The following is a 19,217-nucleotide window of genomic DNA, read 5'->3' on the forward strand; positions in this document are numbered from 1 at the left end:
GATTCAGATTCCGCTTTTTAATCAGTTTTTACATCCGATTCAGATTCTGATTTGCAGTGTGCAAGGAGCAAACTGCAAATCAGAATCTGAATCGGATGTAAAAACTGATTAAAAAGCGGAATCTGAATCGGAATCGCGTGCAGTGTGCAAGAGGCCTCAAACCTATCAATTCATTTGAGCTGTATCAAAAATGTGTGAGGATCTCGGCCTTCGTAGGACTGGTTTGACATATCTGGTGTATGGTAAAGAGGCCCTCTTTTGGTTGTCATCCAAAGAAGGAAATATGGGGCGATTATACACCTAATAGAAGCACAGCACTGTTTACACTGTGGTTTATTGAAACCAGTGTAAATAAATGTTACTCTAAACCTTTGCATGATAGTCCTTGTTCCCTGAAACACATTGATCTACAGTAAATAGGTGCTAATAACATCTATGTTCCATGTAGATTTTATAAATAACTACCGTACATCAAGCAAATTACATTCTCTCAGACATTTTACTCACTAACTTCATGTTCCCTAGACTAGCTAGTAGCATGCAACACATCCCCGGTTACTAATGCCTACTCAGTCCTGTTCTTTAGTTTTATTATTTTTCCATAACCTATTTCTCTTCCTCCACTTACCAGCTGAGAAACCAGATCTGATAAGTGTGGTTCAGATGCAAAGTGTAAACTGTCAGGCTTTATTCTTTCTCTCCATTAAGTCTCAGCTGCATCTAGGCTGCCTGTGAGCTTTGCACAATGACGCTGAAATCAATACTTGAAGGATGCCTCTCAGTTTAACAACTGGAAACAGGGGCGTAACTAGACATCACTGGGCCCCCCTGCAAAACTTTGGAAGGGGCCTCCCACCCCCCTCACTTTCTGCACAGGAAAACTGAGGACCAATGTGTTTTCCTCATGCAGATAAAAACACTTAGACTTCAAGGGGAACTTCAGCCTAAACAAACATTCTGTCATTAAGTTACATTAGTTATGTTAATTAGAATAGATAGTTAATATAATTTTTTAGCCACCGCGTTTTAAAAGAACAGACAAATGTTTGTGATTCATGGGGGCTGCCATCTTTGTCATGGGGGCAGCCATCTTTTTGGTTGAAAGGAGGTGACAGGGAGCATAAGACACAGTTCCAACTGTCTTGTGTCCTGATAACCCCTCCCAGCTGCATACGCTAGGCTTCAAATGTCAAATTCAAAATGTTAAAAAAAAAATTGCACCAAAACAGCAGAACGAGAACAACAACATCAGAAATCCCATCATGCTTTGCACAGCATCAGGGGAAAAATGCCCGGGCAGTTTTCTTCTGTGTCACTAAAAATGAGGCTAGTATAAGAGAAACAAAGTTCTGATGCTGTGAAACTGTTAAAGAAACACCAGGCCTTTTCAGTGCTGCTGAGTCGATTTTTAGTCTGGAGGTTCACTTTAAAGGAAATTTCAGGCAAGATCTACTTACCGGGGGCTTCCTCTAGCCCCTTGCAGCCAACAAGTCCCTTGTCGCAGCTCTGCTCCCAGTACATACATGCACACAGCCGTATTATTTTACTACATGAGAGCACATGCTATAGGGATGAACAATAATGACATGCTGAACTCAAGATATAGTATTCACTGTAACTTTGGCAAAAGATTCAGAATGTCACTGATTGATACTGTTATTACAGGATCTTGGACTCAGTATGAGACAACAAGCTCTTAATGAGGCAGCCACAGTCAGACATCAATCTTACCCATTCCACTTTGTCCAGTAATCAGACACCATAAGGTCACTAGCCTGTGTGTGATAAGAATCTAGGAACCTCTTCTGCGGGAAGGTCTACAACTTTTTTTCAACTGTGACTACTTTGTTTGTAGAGTTGTACAGGAAGTCATCAGAACTCTGCTGCAGTGTGAGACAGATGTTTTTTTTATGAACCCTAGGGAGCAGGGATATTGTATACATTCCTATTGTATACATTCCAAAGTGTGTATCATTCCTTATCTGTGTTGTAGACACATGCAGTCAACATAACAATGGTATGAGAGTAGAATAAGTTTTCTCTTCATGCCCTTAGTTGTCAGTCTCTCAAACTTTTTCTCCCACGGGGCCCCCTGTGACTTCTGGGCCCCCCTGCGGAGGCATCCCTTGCAGGGTCTATTGTTACGCCCCTGACTGGAAACAAGAAGTAGCAAAGGATAAGTAGCCGATGGTGAGGGGGCTTTAGGAAAGGGCATCCAACATGCTGATCCTTGGGATTTTAGTTTGTAAGTAGGACATAAGAACACCTTAGTGTTGTGCCCTACATGTACAGCGAAATGGACTTCTTTACACTGATTCTAACTAATTATTATGCATGGTAAAAAACAGTGCAGCTATAACCAACCTAAGCAGTTCATGCAGATATAAATTTGTAACCAGAAAGGGGAAACCTCGAAAATGCTAAATTCTGCTGTCTTCATGACGTTGTCAAGGCTTTACTATGGACCGGTATACCAGTCATTTTTTTTCCTATAGTCTTGTTTGCACCCTGATATCTCTATGATCAACTTCATATTATTCAGGCAGCCATATGGTCCAGTGTGTATTTCCTTATTAGGAAGAAAACTTTGCTCTGAGCTTTACTACACTTTCTCTCACCCACAAACCAATATTGGGTGCATCCATTCATTTTTTAGGGATTGTTCCCACTACGGCCCATATCCTATTCACTTTTCTTCTGAGTTTTCTTCCTACTTTTTGTCACTTTCTCGTTTGCTAAGTGCAGAAAAGTTGTGCTTTATATAGGATGAAAAATTATCTTCTGGGAGAAAACGCAGGACAAAAAGTGAATTGGATAAGGGCCCAATCCAGTTCACTTTTCCTTCTATGCTTTCTCCTAGGGGATATTTTCACATGAAATAAAATGCCTTTTAAGCCCCCAGCAAGAAAGAAAATATTACGAATAATTTTGACAGGACTTAGTCACCTACTTTTTGGTACTTTTTCAAATGCAGAATGCAAAATGTATTTTAAACAGAAGTGGAAAAATATCCCCTAGGAAAAAACTTAGAAGAAAAGTGATTTGGATTAGGCCCTATGTGTTCTACTGAGTGCTCCTGGCTGCACTTTTCCATTCAAGTCATAGTACCCATTCACACCATGTGCCATGTGCTAAATACAAGTCTAGCTGCCAGCATCTTGGTGGAGAATAAGCCTAACCATATTCACTTACATTGAATAGGGTTACATTTAACAGCGGTTAGTAGTCTTCCCCACATATGGCTGAGAATAGGTGAGGGGGAATCAACCCCTATGTGTTTTCTACATAAATATTTGTTGATTAACCTGATGAGAAGAGTATGAATATATTCTGGTGTGAAAAAACACACATAAAAAAAAAAGAAAAAAGATTGTTCGTTTGGCATAGACTGCTAAAACCCCACAGGTACATGCTGTCTGCCAAGTGGCTACTCAGCACAAGTCATGGCTTGTTCTTACAATGATTTACTAACTATTCGCATGTGATTTGACCTAACAGTGTAACAAAACACATGTTTTTAACCTGAGGGTAACTTAATGATCCAATATCTTGTCTAATTAAAAAAACAAAACATCATAGTAAAAAAAAAAGATCAACTAATATTAACAAGATATTTTTGTTTTTAACTTGACTCTGGAGTTTTTCAGGCCCATTTCATAGGTGTCACTAAAAATAGGTAATGAGAAAAAATGGAGACACAGTAACAAACGGACAGTGTTTTAAAGGGATACTGTAGGGGGGTCGGGGGGGAAATGAGTTGAAGTTACCCAGGGCTTCTAATGGTCCCCCGCAGGCATCCTGTGCCCGTGCAGCCACTCACCGATGATCTGGCCCCGTCTCCAGTTCACAAATGGAATTTCAGACTTTAAAGTCTTAAAACCACTGCACCTGCGTTGCCGTGTCCTCGCTTCCCCTGATGTCACCAGGAGCGTACTGTGCAGCAGGCACGGACCATACTGGGCCTGCGCAGTACACTTCTGGTGACATCAGCGGGAGCGAGGACACAGCAGCACAGGCGCAGTGATTTTCAGACTTTAACCTCCTTGCCGGTTTTCCCGACCTGAGCTCGGGGTAGAAAAAATAAGCTATTAGCGGTGATCCCGAGCTCAGGTCGGGGTAGGCATTGCAGAGCTTTACCTGTAGTTTTGGAGTCCCACGCGCGATCTCGCTGCGCAGCGGGACTCCAGCCTCTCTCCCCGGCAGTGTGGGGTCTTTCCCTGGCCGCCGGGATCCCCCATGTCCCCGCTATTCTTCCGGGGCCCCGGCAGCCAGTTGGAGCAGCGCAGCCGTGGTGGCAGCAGCAGAGCGGTGGTGGCAGCGTGACGTCATCGGGGGCGGGGCTAATATTGAAAACGAACTTCTCTATATTAGAGAAATATAGAGAAGTTTGTTTATATGTATATTAGCGCCATCTTGTGGGCAAAGAGAAAACTGAAGCACAGGAGCCCAGGAAGGTACTTTTTTTTGCTGCAGATCTCCCTGCCAGAATGATTTTTTTCAGGTTTTAGGGTCTGAAAGAGTGGAAAAAAATTGCACCGCTTTTAGACCCTAAAATCTGGAAAGAATCAGACCGCCAAGGAGGTTAAAGTCTGAAATTCCATTAGTGAACCAGGGGCGGGGCTGGAGCATTGGGGAGTGGCTGCGCGGGCGCAGGATGTCTGTGGGGGACCATTCGAAGCCCCGGGTAACTTCAACTCATTTTCCCCTGACCCCCCTACAGTGTACCTTTAACCTTTCCCTAATCTATGTAAAGTTAAATAAAGCAGGTTTTTGGTTTTGTTTGGTTTTGAACATAGTGTTTCTATTTAAAGCTTAACTCCAAGCACAGATTTAAAAATGTTATCTGAAAGCTTAGTAAACAAAATGTCAGAACTGAAAAACTTCTGGAGCACGATTCTCAGCACTGTGAATAGTGCATTCAGTGCCCCCCATGTAGTTTTGTTCTCTCAAGTACTTCATCATCTACAACCTCCTACAGCTATTTGTCTGATAAAAAAATAATTGTAATTTAAAGTGGTATTGCGATATAGTTGCATTTTTAGTTATACACTTTTTTTTAGATTCAGGTATGTTGACCCCCTGTATGTATCATATAAGATGTTACATTGTGCTGATACTAAATATAGGTCCGTACACACGCCGGACTGGAGACAACGACGGGTCCGTCGTCACCTCCCGCTGGGTGGGCGTTCCAACGACAGTCCGGCGTGTGTACGCACTGTCGGCGGACTGATACGGCTGTTTCTGAGTGATCTGCCGGGCGGATCGCTCAGAAGCAGCCGTATCAGTCCGCCGACAGTGCGTACACACGCCGGACTGTCGTTGGAACGCCCACCCAGCGGGAGATGACGACGGACCCGTCGTTGCCTCCAGTCTGGCGTGTGTACGGACCTTAAGGTGCAGTCTGTGTTGGTCTATGCTTGAGTAATCTATCTCAAACTTTCCCTACTGCCTCTTCAGGTTTAAATTGACTCTTTACACTCATAATTGCTTCTATGTGAAATTGCTGATAACACTGTATACATTGTTCAGAGAGGGGGCCTTGGCAGAGTCATTTATGTAGTTTCAACAGAAATAGTAGATCAACTGCTGCAAAGCCCTGTACTGTGTTGAGTGATAAAATACAAGCTGTTTAATAGATTTTAGATTACATTTAATATTAATATTATTATTTAGTATTTCTGAAGTGCTTACATCTTACGCATTTGTGCTGAAATCTAGTGAAGATTGTGCGAATGATGATGGGGTAGAGAATCAGTCAGAACATGACTGATTTCAGATTGAGAAGCAATCGAACACATGGCATTTTGGCTCATTATTGGTCAGTGTATGCTAGCTTTAATTGCCTGCACTTTCAGTGCTTCCTAGCCATAGGGAAGATTAGTGAATTGTATTTTTACCTCTCCAACATCCCAGGGATTTTGTAGCTTTCAGTTTTTAGATTGGCTTAAACTTGCTATATGTCACTGTAGTGACATATAACAGTAGGTAGTACATTATTCAGGATACCCATTTTACTATAATTTTCCTGGTTTCAGCATCAGAAACACTTCCTGTAGGTATATATTGCTGTATGTAGCCCTGCTCTACCAGTGATGGTTAGCCTAGGCTGCTTAGCTATGCAGAATTCTCAGAGCATTCTGGGAGACAAGCCATTATTTTCACTCCCTCCGGAATTCTTAAAAACAAGCTGCACCTGAGGGGACTAAAGATGTCGCCATATGGGATACATTTCAAAATGTAAATCAGGGTGGGGAAAGTTTTTAAAATGGGCAAACACTGACTAAATAATTTATAAATTAGTATTGTAAAAAAAATAATGTTATTTTCACTATAGTTGCTCTTAAATAAACTAAGCATATTTTTCTCTGTCTACTGATGGAGGTTTGTCTACTGAGACATTTACAATTTCATTTTCATCTTTCTTTTTCCCTTTCGCTTTAATCTGAAAGAGGTGCTTATATTGTAACCCTATAAACATGTGCCTACTACCTCTTAAACATTGTCGATTATAAGGTCATTTCGCAGAATACTGTCATTGTATAACAGGAACCAGTTTAACCTTTGTACATATCTGCAGCTAGCTAAGCAAGTTCTCCCAGTCCTCTTCTTTATTCAATTCACCACTGCTAAAATAATTATTAAACAGCAGATGCATCGCTGTAACTTGATTTAGTACACCTAATAGATTATGCTAAATTGTCACTAACAGATCACTGGCAGTTCTTTCATTAACTCTTGGTTAGTTTGCAGCATCTATGACTGCTGGAGTTATGGCCACACACAGCACATTTGGATTAAGATTTGTCTTGTCATATAAGCAATATCTGTCCTCACCTTTGTAGTGGGGGTGCCCGTTTTTGAAGGCTCCCACTAACAATCCAATTTTCTGAATGATCAATCTTCTGATACGATTAATGGGGTCAGAAGGAGACGATCGGGCCCATAAATAGGATAAAATTAAAAGCAAATTCAATTATTTCAAAACGAATCATTCCAATAAGTGGTTTGGAATAGAATACAGGCGCTGCTCCAACTCAAAATATCTTTCACCAGCTGCTCAGGAGAAAACCATATCCACAATAGGTATTATAAAATCCAAGCAAAGAGCTCCACAGTGCTAGGGTAACACCACAGTATTTTAAGGGTCCTTTTGACAGGGACCCTTGGTAAAAACAAGCGTGTAGTGTATACCAATACACAATCATAAATCTCACGGAATCTGGAGACTGGGCAAATCAACAGATTCCGTGAGATTTATGATTGTGTATTGGTATACACTACACGCTTGTTTTTACCAAGGGTCCCTGTCAAAAGGATCCTTAAAATACCGTGGTGTTACCCTAGCGCTGTGGAGTTCTTTGCTTGGATTCCAAAAAGCGGATCCATAATCTGATCGATGGCCAGAATGTTTGTTGTCAATTGGTAACATCAACGGTATCCAATGTGATCCAATATAATTGATCGGAAGGTCAATTGGAACGTAAAATATGATCATAAGTGGGCACCTTTAGGCCAGGGCCACACTTATTTGAAACACATGCACTTTCCACCATAGCACATAGTGGAAAACACATGGGATTCTGCTAAGTGTGACTCTGGCCTAAGAGTGTAATCAGTTATGTAGACTCCCACAGAATAAAAGCAACATTTTGTTAAAGGACACCTGAGAGGGATATGGAGGCTGCCATATTTATTTCCTTTTAAACAATGCAAATTGCCTGGCAGTGTTCCTAATCATTTGCCTCTAATGCTTTAAGGCCTTGTTCACACCGGAGCATTTTACTATCGATTTCAGCAGTGCTTTCAAACACTGGCAATCGATAGTGTTTTAAAAAGTGCAACTGCACTGTAAAATGTGTGGCAGTGTTTAGTGTGATTAGTGATTTTCTGAAATTGCAAACACAGCGCATGTAGCATTTTTTTTTTTGGAGTGATAGCATTTCAGTGTTAAATAATCGCAAAATGCAAGCACTCCAAAATCGATTTCCCATACAGTGAAAAACTGTGGGAAAATCACTTATCAAAATGCTAGGGATTTTTCTAACATTTTGAGATTCCCAGTGTGAATGGGGCCTTAGCTATAGACCCTGAACAAGCATGCAGATCAGATCTTTCTGACTGAAGTCTGACTAGTTTAACCGCATGCTTGTAACAGGTGTGTGATCCAGTTACTACTGCAGCAAAGAGATCGGCAGGACTGCCAGAAAAATTTTAAAGAAAATATGCATGTACAATATATGCAAATTTGCATGCAGCACTTACATATTGTTGTATTACAATTTGATTTCTTTATGTCTGAAACCTGTTACCCCCACCATCCTTGATTTTAATTTTGCAAGACTTATTAATATTTAGTGTGGTTTTTTTTTATTGCATTATTTTGCATAAAGCTACTGCCTTGGTGTTCTCATGAAGAATCTTTTCTTATTTGAGTAGTATTCCCTTTATCAGAGTGCACAGATCTCTCGGAAGTGCATACTTCTCTCTGAAAAAAATCAGTTCATCCTACTAACATGATTTTTTTTACATTTTAGATGGATAAAGTTTGAAGAGAAGGTGGAGCAGGGTGGAGAGAGGTGGAGTAAGCCCCATGTTGCCACACTTTCCTTGCACAGCTTGTTTGAACTGAGGACTTGTATTGAAAAAGGGACAATACTGATTGACCTAGAAGCCAATTCATTACCACATGTAGTTGGTGAGTAGCTTCAGGAGAGTTTAGCGTGGAGGATGTTTTACATAAAAATACTAAGGCCCTTATTTTATTCACTTTTCTTGTAAGTGTTCTCCTAGGTGATATTTCACACTTTATCAATAAAATGTCTTTAATCCATCAGCAAGCAAAAAAATACGTTTTGGTACTTTTTCAGCTGCAGAGTGCTGAAAAGTTTTATTTTAAACAAAAAAAAATTAGTGTAAAATGTACTGGCAATGGGAATTCTGAACGTAAGCAGAAATATACTCACAAACCGGGGTTACCTCCCAGGCAACCACTGTACAGGCAGGTGAGGAGATTAGACCTTTCCCCACTCAGGATTAAGAAGTCGCTCTCTGTAGATCAGGAAAGAAAGGGGGTATGTCACCCTCCACCCGGGATGGACTTGATTGTGATGCAAAGCTAACAGAGACACCAACAGGATAAAAAGTACTAAAAATCTTAAAATTGCTATAGAGGAAGTGGTGGTCTTACCTCGCAGAAGCAGACACAGGAACTGTCAATTTCAAAACAAATGTAAATTTATTGGCATACTCCAAAACAAGCCTATTTTGCCTATATATGTATAGCCAAATCCCCCTAATGTATAGCCAGCACCCTCCCTTCCCCCACCCCCTCTTTACCTCTTGACAGTCCCCTCCTCCAGAAAGTCGGATCCCTGTGGTCCACTACTCGGCAGCATAATTCACACAGCAGATCAGTGGTAAATTGCGGTGAAGGCAGATAGAGTTTCACTGTAACAGCGCAGCTGTATACAGGAAGTAACATCTTGATTTACTTCCTGTATACTGCAGCGCTGTTATTGTGCGGCGCTGTTATTGTACAACTTTAGCTGCCTTCATTGCAGGTCTTTGCTGATCTGCGGTGTCAATTATTCCGCCGAGCAGTGGAGCATAGGGATCCGACTTTCTAGAAGAGGAGGCCAGGGGAGCAGAGCAGGTAAAGGGAAGGATGGGGGACTTCCACTGTCACTAGGGCTTATTTTAGGGGGAGAGCTTATATTGGAGCATGCTCGACATATATGCTAGAGCTTACTTTCAGGGGAGGTAGTACTTTCGGGTAAACATGGTAGGAGAAAAAGTGAATTGAGTAAGGGGCTATCTTTTTGTATATAGTGGCATCTCCTGCAACTTGACATGTCCTCCATTATTGAGCAAGATTTAAAAATACAGTACATAGAATTGATGCTAGGGCTATGATGACTGATAAGAACATTGCCAGCAATAATCATTCTATATATGAAGAGTACAGTGATGGACTGAGTGGGGAATGAAAATAAATCTTCCAGCGCATATTTACTGGAAACCTGAAGCAGTGGGAATGGGAATTCACTTTAGTTAAGCTACTGTGCAGTTATTGCAGGAAGAAATGAGCAACAGAGTAGTGTGGTGGTCAGCACTCTTGCCTTGTAGTACTACAATCCTGTCGGCATGCAGTTTGCTTATGCTCCCTGTGTTTGTGTGTTTCCTTCCACATCACAAAAACATATACTGGTAGGTTCATTGGCTTCCCCCTAAAGGTGCCCATCATTGATACAATCTTGACTGTACAACCTTAAGCCTCATACACATGGGGGGAGGGGGGGTGTTCGGGGGAACTCTGATGCCCAAGGAATCATGTACAGATTCCTGCTGGGTGACAGAGCATTGACAGTGCTCTACTGACAGTTCATCTGCTTCCTGGCTAGCAACACCTCTGTTGCTATGTGGAGGGCGGGCAGTGCTTGGGTGTTGGGGATCTCTAAAGATCCCGCATGCTGGATCTATGGCAGATGTTTTGCATCTGCTGCACACACACTGGTCTGACTCCTGATTCTCGGCCATGGCAGTCATTATCATCTACAACAGCCCACCATGTGTACATAGATTTACAAATCTTTGTAGTAGAAGTAAACTTGAATGAATGGATACTGTAGGTAGTCCCTCATATTTCAAAAAGAAGTCCAGTGATTGCCCAATTTTGCCTCTTCCATTTAATATCAGGGCCAACACATTTTCAATACTATGAATAGATTGCGTAGGTAAGCTCTCATACTACATGCAAGTGGTGAAATAGGCCAATCACTGGCCAATCAAAATGAAATGTGTGCATGCATCTTAAGAAATTAACCTTATACTGTGGAGGATTGAAATTGGGGTGCACTAACATAGCATACACATACACAACCATGGTAGCTTACTGAACATGCTCTAAGTGGCTGCAGCTCTCCTATGTGCTTTGGGCGTACGTTAAAAAGGGGCGCTGGGAAAAAAGGGCGCCGGGTTTTTAACGATAAGCATGGATAACGTTTAAAAATGTATTGTACTGTATTTCGTTTAAAATTAATGTTTTTTAAAGTTATAAATCATTAAATAATGTGCATTAAATCGGCAATTGTAAAAACGTTAATCTTTCGTTTAAATACTGAAACGTATAATAACGTTTAAAAAAAAAATTACTAAGTAACCCTCCCTGTACCTACCCCTAACCCCTAGACCCCCCTGTTGATGCCTAAACCTAAGACCCCCCCTGTTGGTGCCTAAGTAACCCTCCCTGTACCTACCCCTAACTCCTAGACCCCCCTGTTAGTGCCTAAACCTAAGACCCCCCTGTTGGTGCCTAAACCTAAGACCCCCCTGTTGGTGCCTAAACCTAAGACCCCCCTGTTGGTGCCTAAACCTAAGACCCCCTGTTGGTGCCTAAACCTAAGACCCCCCTGTTGGTGCCTAAACCTAAGACCCCCCTTTTGGTGCCTAAACCTAAGACCCCCTGTTGGTGCCTAAACCTAAGACCCCCCTGTTGGTGCCTAAACCTAAGACCCTCCTGTTGGTGCCTAAACCTAAGACCCCCTGTTGGTTTTTTCGTTTAAAAATAATGTTAAAAAAATGTACTGTTTTTCGTTTAAAAATAATATTTAAAAATGTATAAATCATTAAATAATGTGTAATCATGAGAAGCAGTAATAAAACATTAAGTCTCCGGGCGCCGCTTTTAAAACGTTATTTTTCTCCGGCGCCCTTTTTTCCTATCGGGCGCCCATTAAACGATATTTATTATAGGAGTGAATGGCGGCGCCCGATTTGTCCACTAGCCTCAGGCGCCCGAATTTACTGTTACCGTGCTTTGGGTCCTACAGGCCAAAAAGCATTTTAAAATAAGGCTCCTTATTTCAGTGGAAAACTTAACTTCAGCTTGCTTACAGTCAGGGGTGTAGCTGGGTGACATAGCTCCTATGGCAAGCACTGAAATTGCACCCCACCCCCTCCCCCCATCAGACCACCTTGTCCCATAATAACAGCTTCTTTTCTTGCAATTATACAAGTCTCCCCAGTATAGGTTGCTATAGTTAACCCCCAAGTAAAAGCAGCACCCTAGTATAGGTAGCCAGAAGTAGTTCACCCAGTATAAGTAGACCCTTGTTTACATTGCCCTCCCAGTATATGTAGTTAGAGATGTCTCCCCAGTATAAGTAGCCTTCTTTAGCATAAGTGGTAATAGGTATCCCCCAGTATAAGTAGTCCCTCAGTATAGGTAATGAGAAGTTCCCCTCAGTATAAGTAACCCCCCAGTATAGATTTGGCAGGTGTCCCCCAGTATAAGTAGACCCCCAGTATACAGGTCCTTCTAAAAAAATTAGCATATTGTGATAAAGTTCATTATTTTCTGTAATGTACTGCTAAACTTTAGACTTTCATATATTTTAGATTCATTACACACAGCTGAAGTAGTTCAAGCCTTTTATTGTTTTAATATTGATGATTTTGGCATACAGCTCATGAAAACCAAAAATTCCTATCTCAAAAAATTAGCATATCATGAAAAGGTTCTCTAAAAAAAGCTATTAACCTAATCATCTGAATCAACTAATTAACTCTAAACACCTGCAAAAGATTCCTGAGGCTTTTAAAAACTCCCAGCCTTGTTCATTACTCAAAACTGCAATCATGGGTAAGACTGCCGACCTGACTGCTGTCCAGAAGGCCATCATTAACACCCTTAATCAAGAGGGTAAGACACAGAAAGAAATTTCTGAACGAATAGGCTGTCCCCAGAGTGCTGTATCAAGGCACCTCAGTGGAAAGTCTGTGGGAAGGAAAAAGTGTGGCAGAAAACATTGCACAACGAGAAGAGGTGACCCTGAGGAAGATTGTGGAGAAGGACCGATTCCAGACCTTGGAGGACCTGCGGAAGTCTGGAGTAGAAACATCCAGAGCCACCGTTTACAGGCGTGTGCAGGAAATGGGCTACAGGTGCCGCATTCCCCAGGTCAAGCCACTTTTGAACCAGAAACAGCGGCAGAAGTGCCTGACCTGGGCTACAGAGAAGCAGCACTGGACTGTTGCTCAGTGGTCCAAAGTCCCTTTTCTGGATAAAAGCAACTTTTGCACGTCATTCAGGAAATCAAGGTGCCAGAGTCTGGAGTAAGACTGGAGAGAGGGAAATGCCAAAATGCCTGAAGTCCAGTGTCAAGTACCCACAGTCAGTGATGGTCTGGGGCGCCATGTCAGTTGCTGGTGTTGGTCCACTGTGTTTTATCAAGGGCAGGGTCAATGCAGCTAGCTATCAGGAGATTTTTGAGCACTTCATGCTTCCATCTGCTGAAAAGCTTTATGGAGATGAAGATTTCATTTTTCAACACGACCTGGCACCTGCTCACAGTGCCAAAACCACTGGTAAATAGTTTACTGACCATGGTATTACTGTGCTCAATTGGCCTGCCAACTCTCCTGACCTGAACCCCATAGAGAATCTGTGGGATATTGTGAAGTGAAAGTTGAGAGACGCAAGACCCAACACTCTGGATGAGCTTAAGGCCGCTATCGAAGCATCCTGGGCCTCCATAACACCTGAGCAGTGCCACAGGCAGATTGCCCCCATGCCACGCCGCATTGAAGCAGACATTTCTGCAAAAGGATTCCCGACCAAGTATTGAGTGCATAGCTGAACATAATTATTTGAAGGTTGACTTTTTTTTTGTTTTAAAAACACTTTTCTTTTATTGGTCGGATGAAATATGCTAATTTTTTGAGATAGGAATTTTGGGTTTTCATGAGCTGTATGCCAAAATCATCAATATTGAAACAATAAAAGGCTTGAACTACTTCAGTGTGTAATGAATCTAAAATATATGAAAGTCTAATGTTTATCAGTACATTACAGAAAATAATGAACTTTATCACAATATGCTATTTTTTTTAGAAGGACCTGTAGGTAGTGAGAGATTTCCTCCAGTATAAGAGCAGGTGCAAATGCCTGAGAGGCATCCTTCAGTATGGTGGTGAAGCATGAGGGAGGAGGAGGCAGCCATGGCACCCATGGTGCTGCGGTGCCCATGGCACAAGCCATGCCTGCACCCCTCTAGATACGCCTTACAGTGGCATGAAAAAGAGTTTGCCAGCTTCCTGATTTCCTCTACTATTGCTTATTTTTATTTGTTTCTCCTAAAACAATTTAATGTAATACAAAGGACAGCCTGAGTAAGCATGATACAGTTTTTGAATGCTTCTTTGATTATTTGTAGGAAAAAAGTTCACCAAACCCCCCTGTGATAGAATAGCTGACACTTTTTGCCACCACAGTGTTCTCAATTCACTAAGCTTTATCAAACACTTTATCAAAAGTTTGATAATTTACCTCATAAGTAAAATGTAATTTTGAATTCACTAAGGTGTTAGAGATTTATTGAACATTTTATCGATAAAACATTCGATAAATCTATAACACCTTAGTGAATTCAAAATTATATTTTACTCATGAGGTAAATTATCAAACGTTCGATAAAGTGTTTGATAAAGCTTAGTGAATTGAGGCCAGTATATTACTTTGAGCAATTGTCTGCAGGAAAGACCTGTTGTGGTAGTTATGGTGGTTTGTGATTGTACATGCTGTTGTGTTCCTTGCTGAGCCAAATCTGATAATAAGCCAAATTACAAATATATTGTTTCTGCTTTTCAGGACATTTCTGTTACTTTTTAACGTAACATTTGGGTCTTTTAATATTTTATCTTTATAGTAGAGCCACAAGCTTGACAGCTTTTCATCAATATTCACCTCTAAATGAAAACAATGTGCTCTATTATAATAGCATGAATGGTATATCCTTATAGGAAAAGAAAATCTGATATAGGGTTTTCTTTTTTCAATAGAGAAAATCCTTGAAAACCAAATTGAGACAGGTCTTCTGAAGCCAGAGTTGAAAGACAAGGTGACGTACACACTGCTCAGGAAACACCGGCACCAGACCAAGAAATCCAACCTGCGCTCCCTGGCTGACATAGGGAAAACAGTCTCCACTGCAAGCAGAATGTTTACCAGCCCTGATAATGGTAATGTCATGGTCTCTTTATTCTGATGTGTATTATTATTCCTTACATGCCATCTCCATTCCTTGTCTCTCCCCTATCAGCATATAAACACTGCAGTTCCCAATTGGTATAACTCCATTCAAATCTCATTCCTTCTGCATCACGTCATACTGCTTTCTTAGCATGGGTTGAAAATAAATGACAGGAGATTGTCAGATGCCATCATTGTTAATGATTTCTCTCATAAAAATAATACATGTATGCCTCAAGAATTCACATGTGGTTTGTGGCATTTGAGGAATGAGAAAAGGGTCCTGACAACTGTAAGACTGTGTTTAAGACTGTGTTCCTACTACAGGGGAAAACTGATACTGACAGTGAAATGAAAATTTTTTGTCTATTTCACCGCATTGCAAAACTGAGAGGGAATGAATGGATCCTATTTTATAAATCCTATTTATTCACTTTTGACAGTTTGCAACAGATCCATTGGATTTGTTGCAGTAGGCATACCCCCTTTCTGTGCTGTCAGCAATTTTCTCAGAAGTGCGGATGTGTTTCTTATATAGCCTTTTGTTGAAACACATCTGCCCCCGGCTCCAGGCGGACCCCAATGGAACATTGGAGTGAACACTACACTGTCCGCACCCTCTAGCCATTTGTGGTGTGGCTAAGTGGGAACCCAGCCTTATACTTCCTGGTTGCGTAAGACTAGCCCTTCCCTTCACTGCCTATATGACCAATTGGCAGGCCCAAACATGGGTGTATTAGCAAATCAGAATTAGCAAAAGTGTATCTTTTGCTAATTCTGATGTTTTGGGAATAATATACTGTAGAAGTATTTGGACTTTCAACATCAAGGTATAAATATTACAGCTTTGTTTTATAGCAGCTAGATTGTTTTAATATTTTCAATTTAGATGCATGTTAAGGGGAATATTTATCAAAAACCATAAAAACAGCCTTTTAAGTTCTTCGCAAATCTCTGAAGTCCCTCCCAGTCTTTGGTCCATTCAGAAAGAACTGACGATTGCCCTGTGTAATGTGATTGACTTTTAGAAGCACATCACTTCCTGGTTCTTTATGTTACATGATGCAGATTAACCAGTGAGGTGGAAGTGTGTACCAATCTATCTCCCCATCATCCAGAAAGTTTTCCAATAAGCCTGTGGTAAGCAACTGAATACAACTCGTAGTCCTGCTGTGCTGTGACATCTGCTATAATGTTCCAGGGACATAACTACCTGAAAAGGTGAAGGATACAGCAATATCATTCAATGAACAAAAACAACAGCAACAAAAAATAACTGCTGCAAAGTTTCTGTCAACTTGAAGCCAATTAAAAAGTTTGGTTCTTGTTTAGGTTCTTGTGTAGAGACGCACTTGTGCCTTTGGACAGATTGCTCTTTGCCCACCAGTTGTAATGAAGGTCAAAATTTAATAAAGGGTCAGCATGTGTTAGGATTAAATATCCAATCACCCAGGATTCACCAGTCATTTCATTATCACACCATATTTTTGTCATATCTGCAGAGGTTTTTCTAATGTTCTGAATCTTGTAATGTGCTTTACACAGGAGGGAGAGAGGAAGGATTGATGAAAAACTCATTCCTCTCAGGTGAATAACATGGTTCTTCAAGCTGTGCTCATCTATGTGTTATCACTGCACAGGGATAGGCAATCTCCAGTATAATACATAGTGTAGGTGAGAGGAAATACTGTAACAGCCTAAACCTCAGGTTGCCTATGCCTGTCTCCATAAAGGTGTGTATTTTCACTGTGTTGGACAAATTGACAGTGGTTATTTGTTCCATAAAGTGCAGAGCCCTGTGTATCTATTGTGTGTATGTATGTGTGGACATGTGCGGTGTGTTTACATCCACTGTATTTGCTTACATGATTGTGTCTATTGTTACTGCTGCATGGTATAATAGACACGGGCATCTTGTACTAATCTGTTGTGTTGTTGTTTCATTTTGTATATTCACCCCTACATTTCTCAATAATGTGCAGTGTTGTTAAAGGCTGCATTTCTCTATATCTGTACACCAACAGACTTGGATGCACAGGGTCTTAAATGAATCATATCTATGTCTATTTTTATAAATTTAACAAGTAAAATAGGGAAAGCTTATCTGTTTGGCTTTGTACTGAAAGTAATGGTGTAAATGCCATATGTTTAAAAAAGCAATGCAATGTAATACAGTATCTGGAGTGGAAGTCTTTCTGCCTCCTTCTGGTCATTTTCATCCAAGCCTGTTGGTAATCCATAGCTTATGGCCTGATATTTCTACTCTCCAAAACCACTGAAAGTCTCTTACATTTCTACTGAATCTCTTCATATAGGGAAAGGCAATGTTCTAGTAATTGCAGAGTAACATAGTATTGAGTAGCACCTGATATAGAAATCAGCCTTCCAGAAATGTTGTTGTCTTAGTGAACATCCAGTTCATCGAGAATGGTGCTTCCATGATTAGGCTTACTGCATACTATGACACACAGGCTATGGCACACAATCTATGACAGAAGCAACAATGGAGGACTTCCAGTCAGAAAACATGTAGAAATGGGAACAGCTCAGTTAATGACTGCTTCCTCTAACCTTTTTTTTTACTGAGGTTACTATACTTTACTTTTTCTCCTAGATGATATTTTCACATTATAAGTAAAATGCCTTTTAAGCTTCCAGCAAGCAAGAAAATACTCAGAAGACAGTACTTTTTCACCTACTTCTTGGTAATTTTTCAATGGTAGAGTGCAAAAGTTATCTTCATCAGAAGATGAAAAATCATCTCCTAGGAATTTCCTTGGAAAAAGGAGAAAAAGTGAATTGGATCAGGCCCACTGTGACTTGGGTTGTGATCTAGGAATGATGTATGAGGCTGTTGTACTGTGTAGGTCTATACACATTTTTTACATGTATAATCTGATGTCTCACCATCATGCTTTATAGTCCATTTAATCACAGCCCAGATAGCTTACTGGGATCGACACACTATTTGGGTACCATTACCATTCTAATAGCATCTCTGATAGAATTAAAATCTGGAACCCAAGGTGAGATTCTTATACCCCATCAGATGTGCACAGGCTCAAACCCATACACACCCTCCCACTTATACTTGCACATTTACCCACATACAGTATACACTTGCATTCCACATTATGGATTTTGTATTGAAAACTGAAAGGTACACCTGTGCTGGCCACTAACGGTCCAATTTCTAGTGAAAAATCGTTAGAGCGATCAGAAATTCTGATCGGATTGGTTGTAAATAATCTCCATTGGTGGACACAATCGATTATGAATGAGTGAAAAAATGTCGCCCGAATGAATTTTCGTCGAATGAAAATTTGGATTTTCTTGGTGGTCGTGATAGATAGGAAGCAATGATTGGTTAGTTGATGGTGTAGTGAACGATTTTTCGTCCGATCAGAATTTCTGATCGCTCTAACGATTTTTCGCTCGAAATTGGACCGTTAGTGGCCAGCTTAAGTTTAAAAGCACAAGTAAATCAATATGAGTGTTCGACAGCCATGTACAAATTTGGGATTAGGCTATATCAGCATTACATAGAAGACAAGAAGGGCTGAAGTAAAGAATTGCTGTTTTCTGCCTTGCTATTTGAAGCATTTGTTTTTTTATTTCTCTCTTTCTTTCTTCTCACTTTCATTTTGCTTTTCTTTTGCTGCTGCTGCTGCTGCTGTGGCACTCTCCTCTGCTTTCTGCTTGTGGCACTAGCACGCAGTCCTCTAGAGAGCTCAATGCCCTGCCTGGCCACCCGCATGTCGGATGATGATCTCCGAGTGCGGCACAGCCCCAGCATGGGATGGCTGAGTAAGTTGGGAATGGTCACTTACACTATGCAATATGTACAGACAAAATACAGTAATATTCCCGCAGTTATTATTACACTTCACAGTGTGTATATCACCACTTTTCTTGTCATCATGCCAAAACTGAACACTGTTTTTTTTCATGCATCATCTTTTTGCTTGTGTGATGGGACACCAAAATATTAAATAAAATGCAGAAAACACTTGCCCCAGAAGCATGTGTAATTTGTTTCTGACGAGTTTCTGAGCACCTCGGGGGAGATCTTAAATGATGTGTTTAGGGGCCCGATTCCACTTGTGCAGTGCGAATCGCCGTGGTAAAAATGTGCATGCGGATGCAAATTTAGCATGCGGGTGTAAGCGAACTTTCATGCAAATTC

The 19,217-nt window shown here is 40.9% G+C and overlaps 1 protein-coding gene across 9 annotated transcripts in view; it reads left to right on the forward strand.

Moving 5' to 3' along the window:
- The window catches only part of SLC4A4 (solute carrier family 4 member 4), a 403,790-nt gene that overhangs the window by 267,513 nt on the left and 117,060 nt on the right, over window positions 1-19,217 (forward strand). For 7 of the 9 annotated variants that reach the window (XM_068233367.1, XM_068233376.1, XM_068233372.1 and 4 more), the window contains 4 exons: window positions 8,538-8,698; window positions 14,842-15,021; window positions 16,577-16,618; window positions 18,743-18,838. In XM_068233367.1, the coding sequence (XP_068089468.1) occupies window positions 8,538-8,698; window positions 14,842-15,021; window positions 16,577-16,618; window positions 18,743-18,838 (479 nt within the window). The remainder of the gene's footprint in view (window positions 1-8,537; window positions 8,699-14,841; window positions 15,022-16,576; window positions 16,619-18,742; window positions 18,839-19,217) is intronic. The other 2 variants (XM_068233387.1, XM_068233388.1) reach the window with 1 other exon arrangement.

The sequence above is a fragment of the Hyperolius riggenbachi genome, chromosome 1 (assembly GCF_040937935.1).
Source record: "Hyperolius riggenbachi isolate aHypRig1 chromosome 1, aHypRig1.pri, whole genome shotgun sequence".
Lineage (NCBI taxonomy): Eukaryota > Metazoa > Chordata > Amphibia > Anura > Hyperoliidae > Hyperolius > Hyperolius riggenbachi.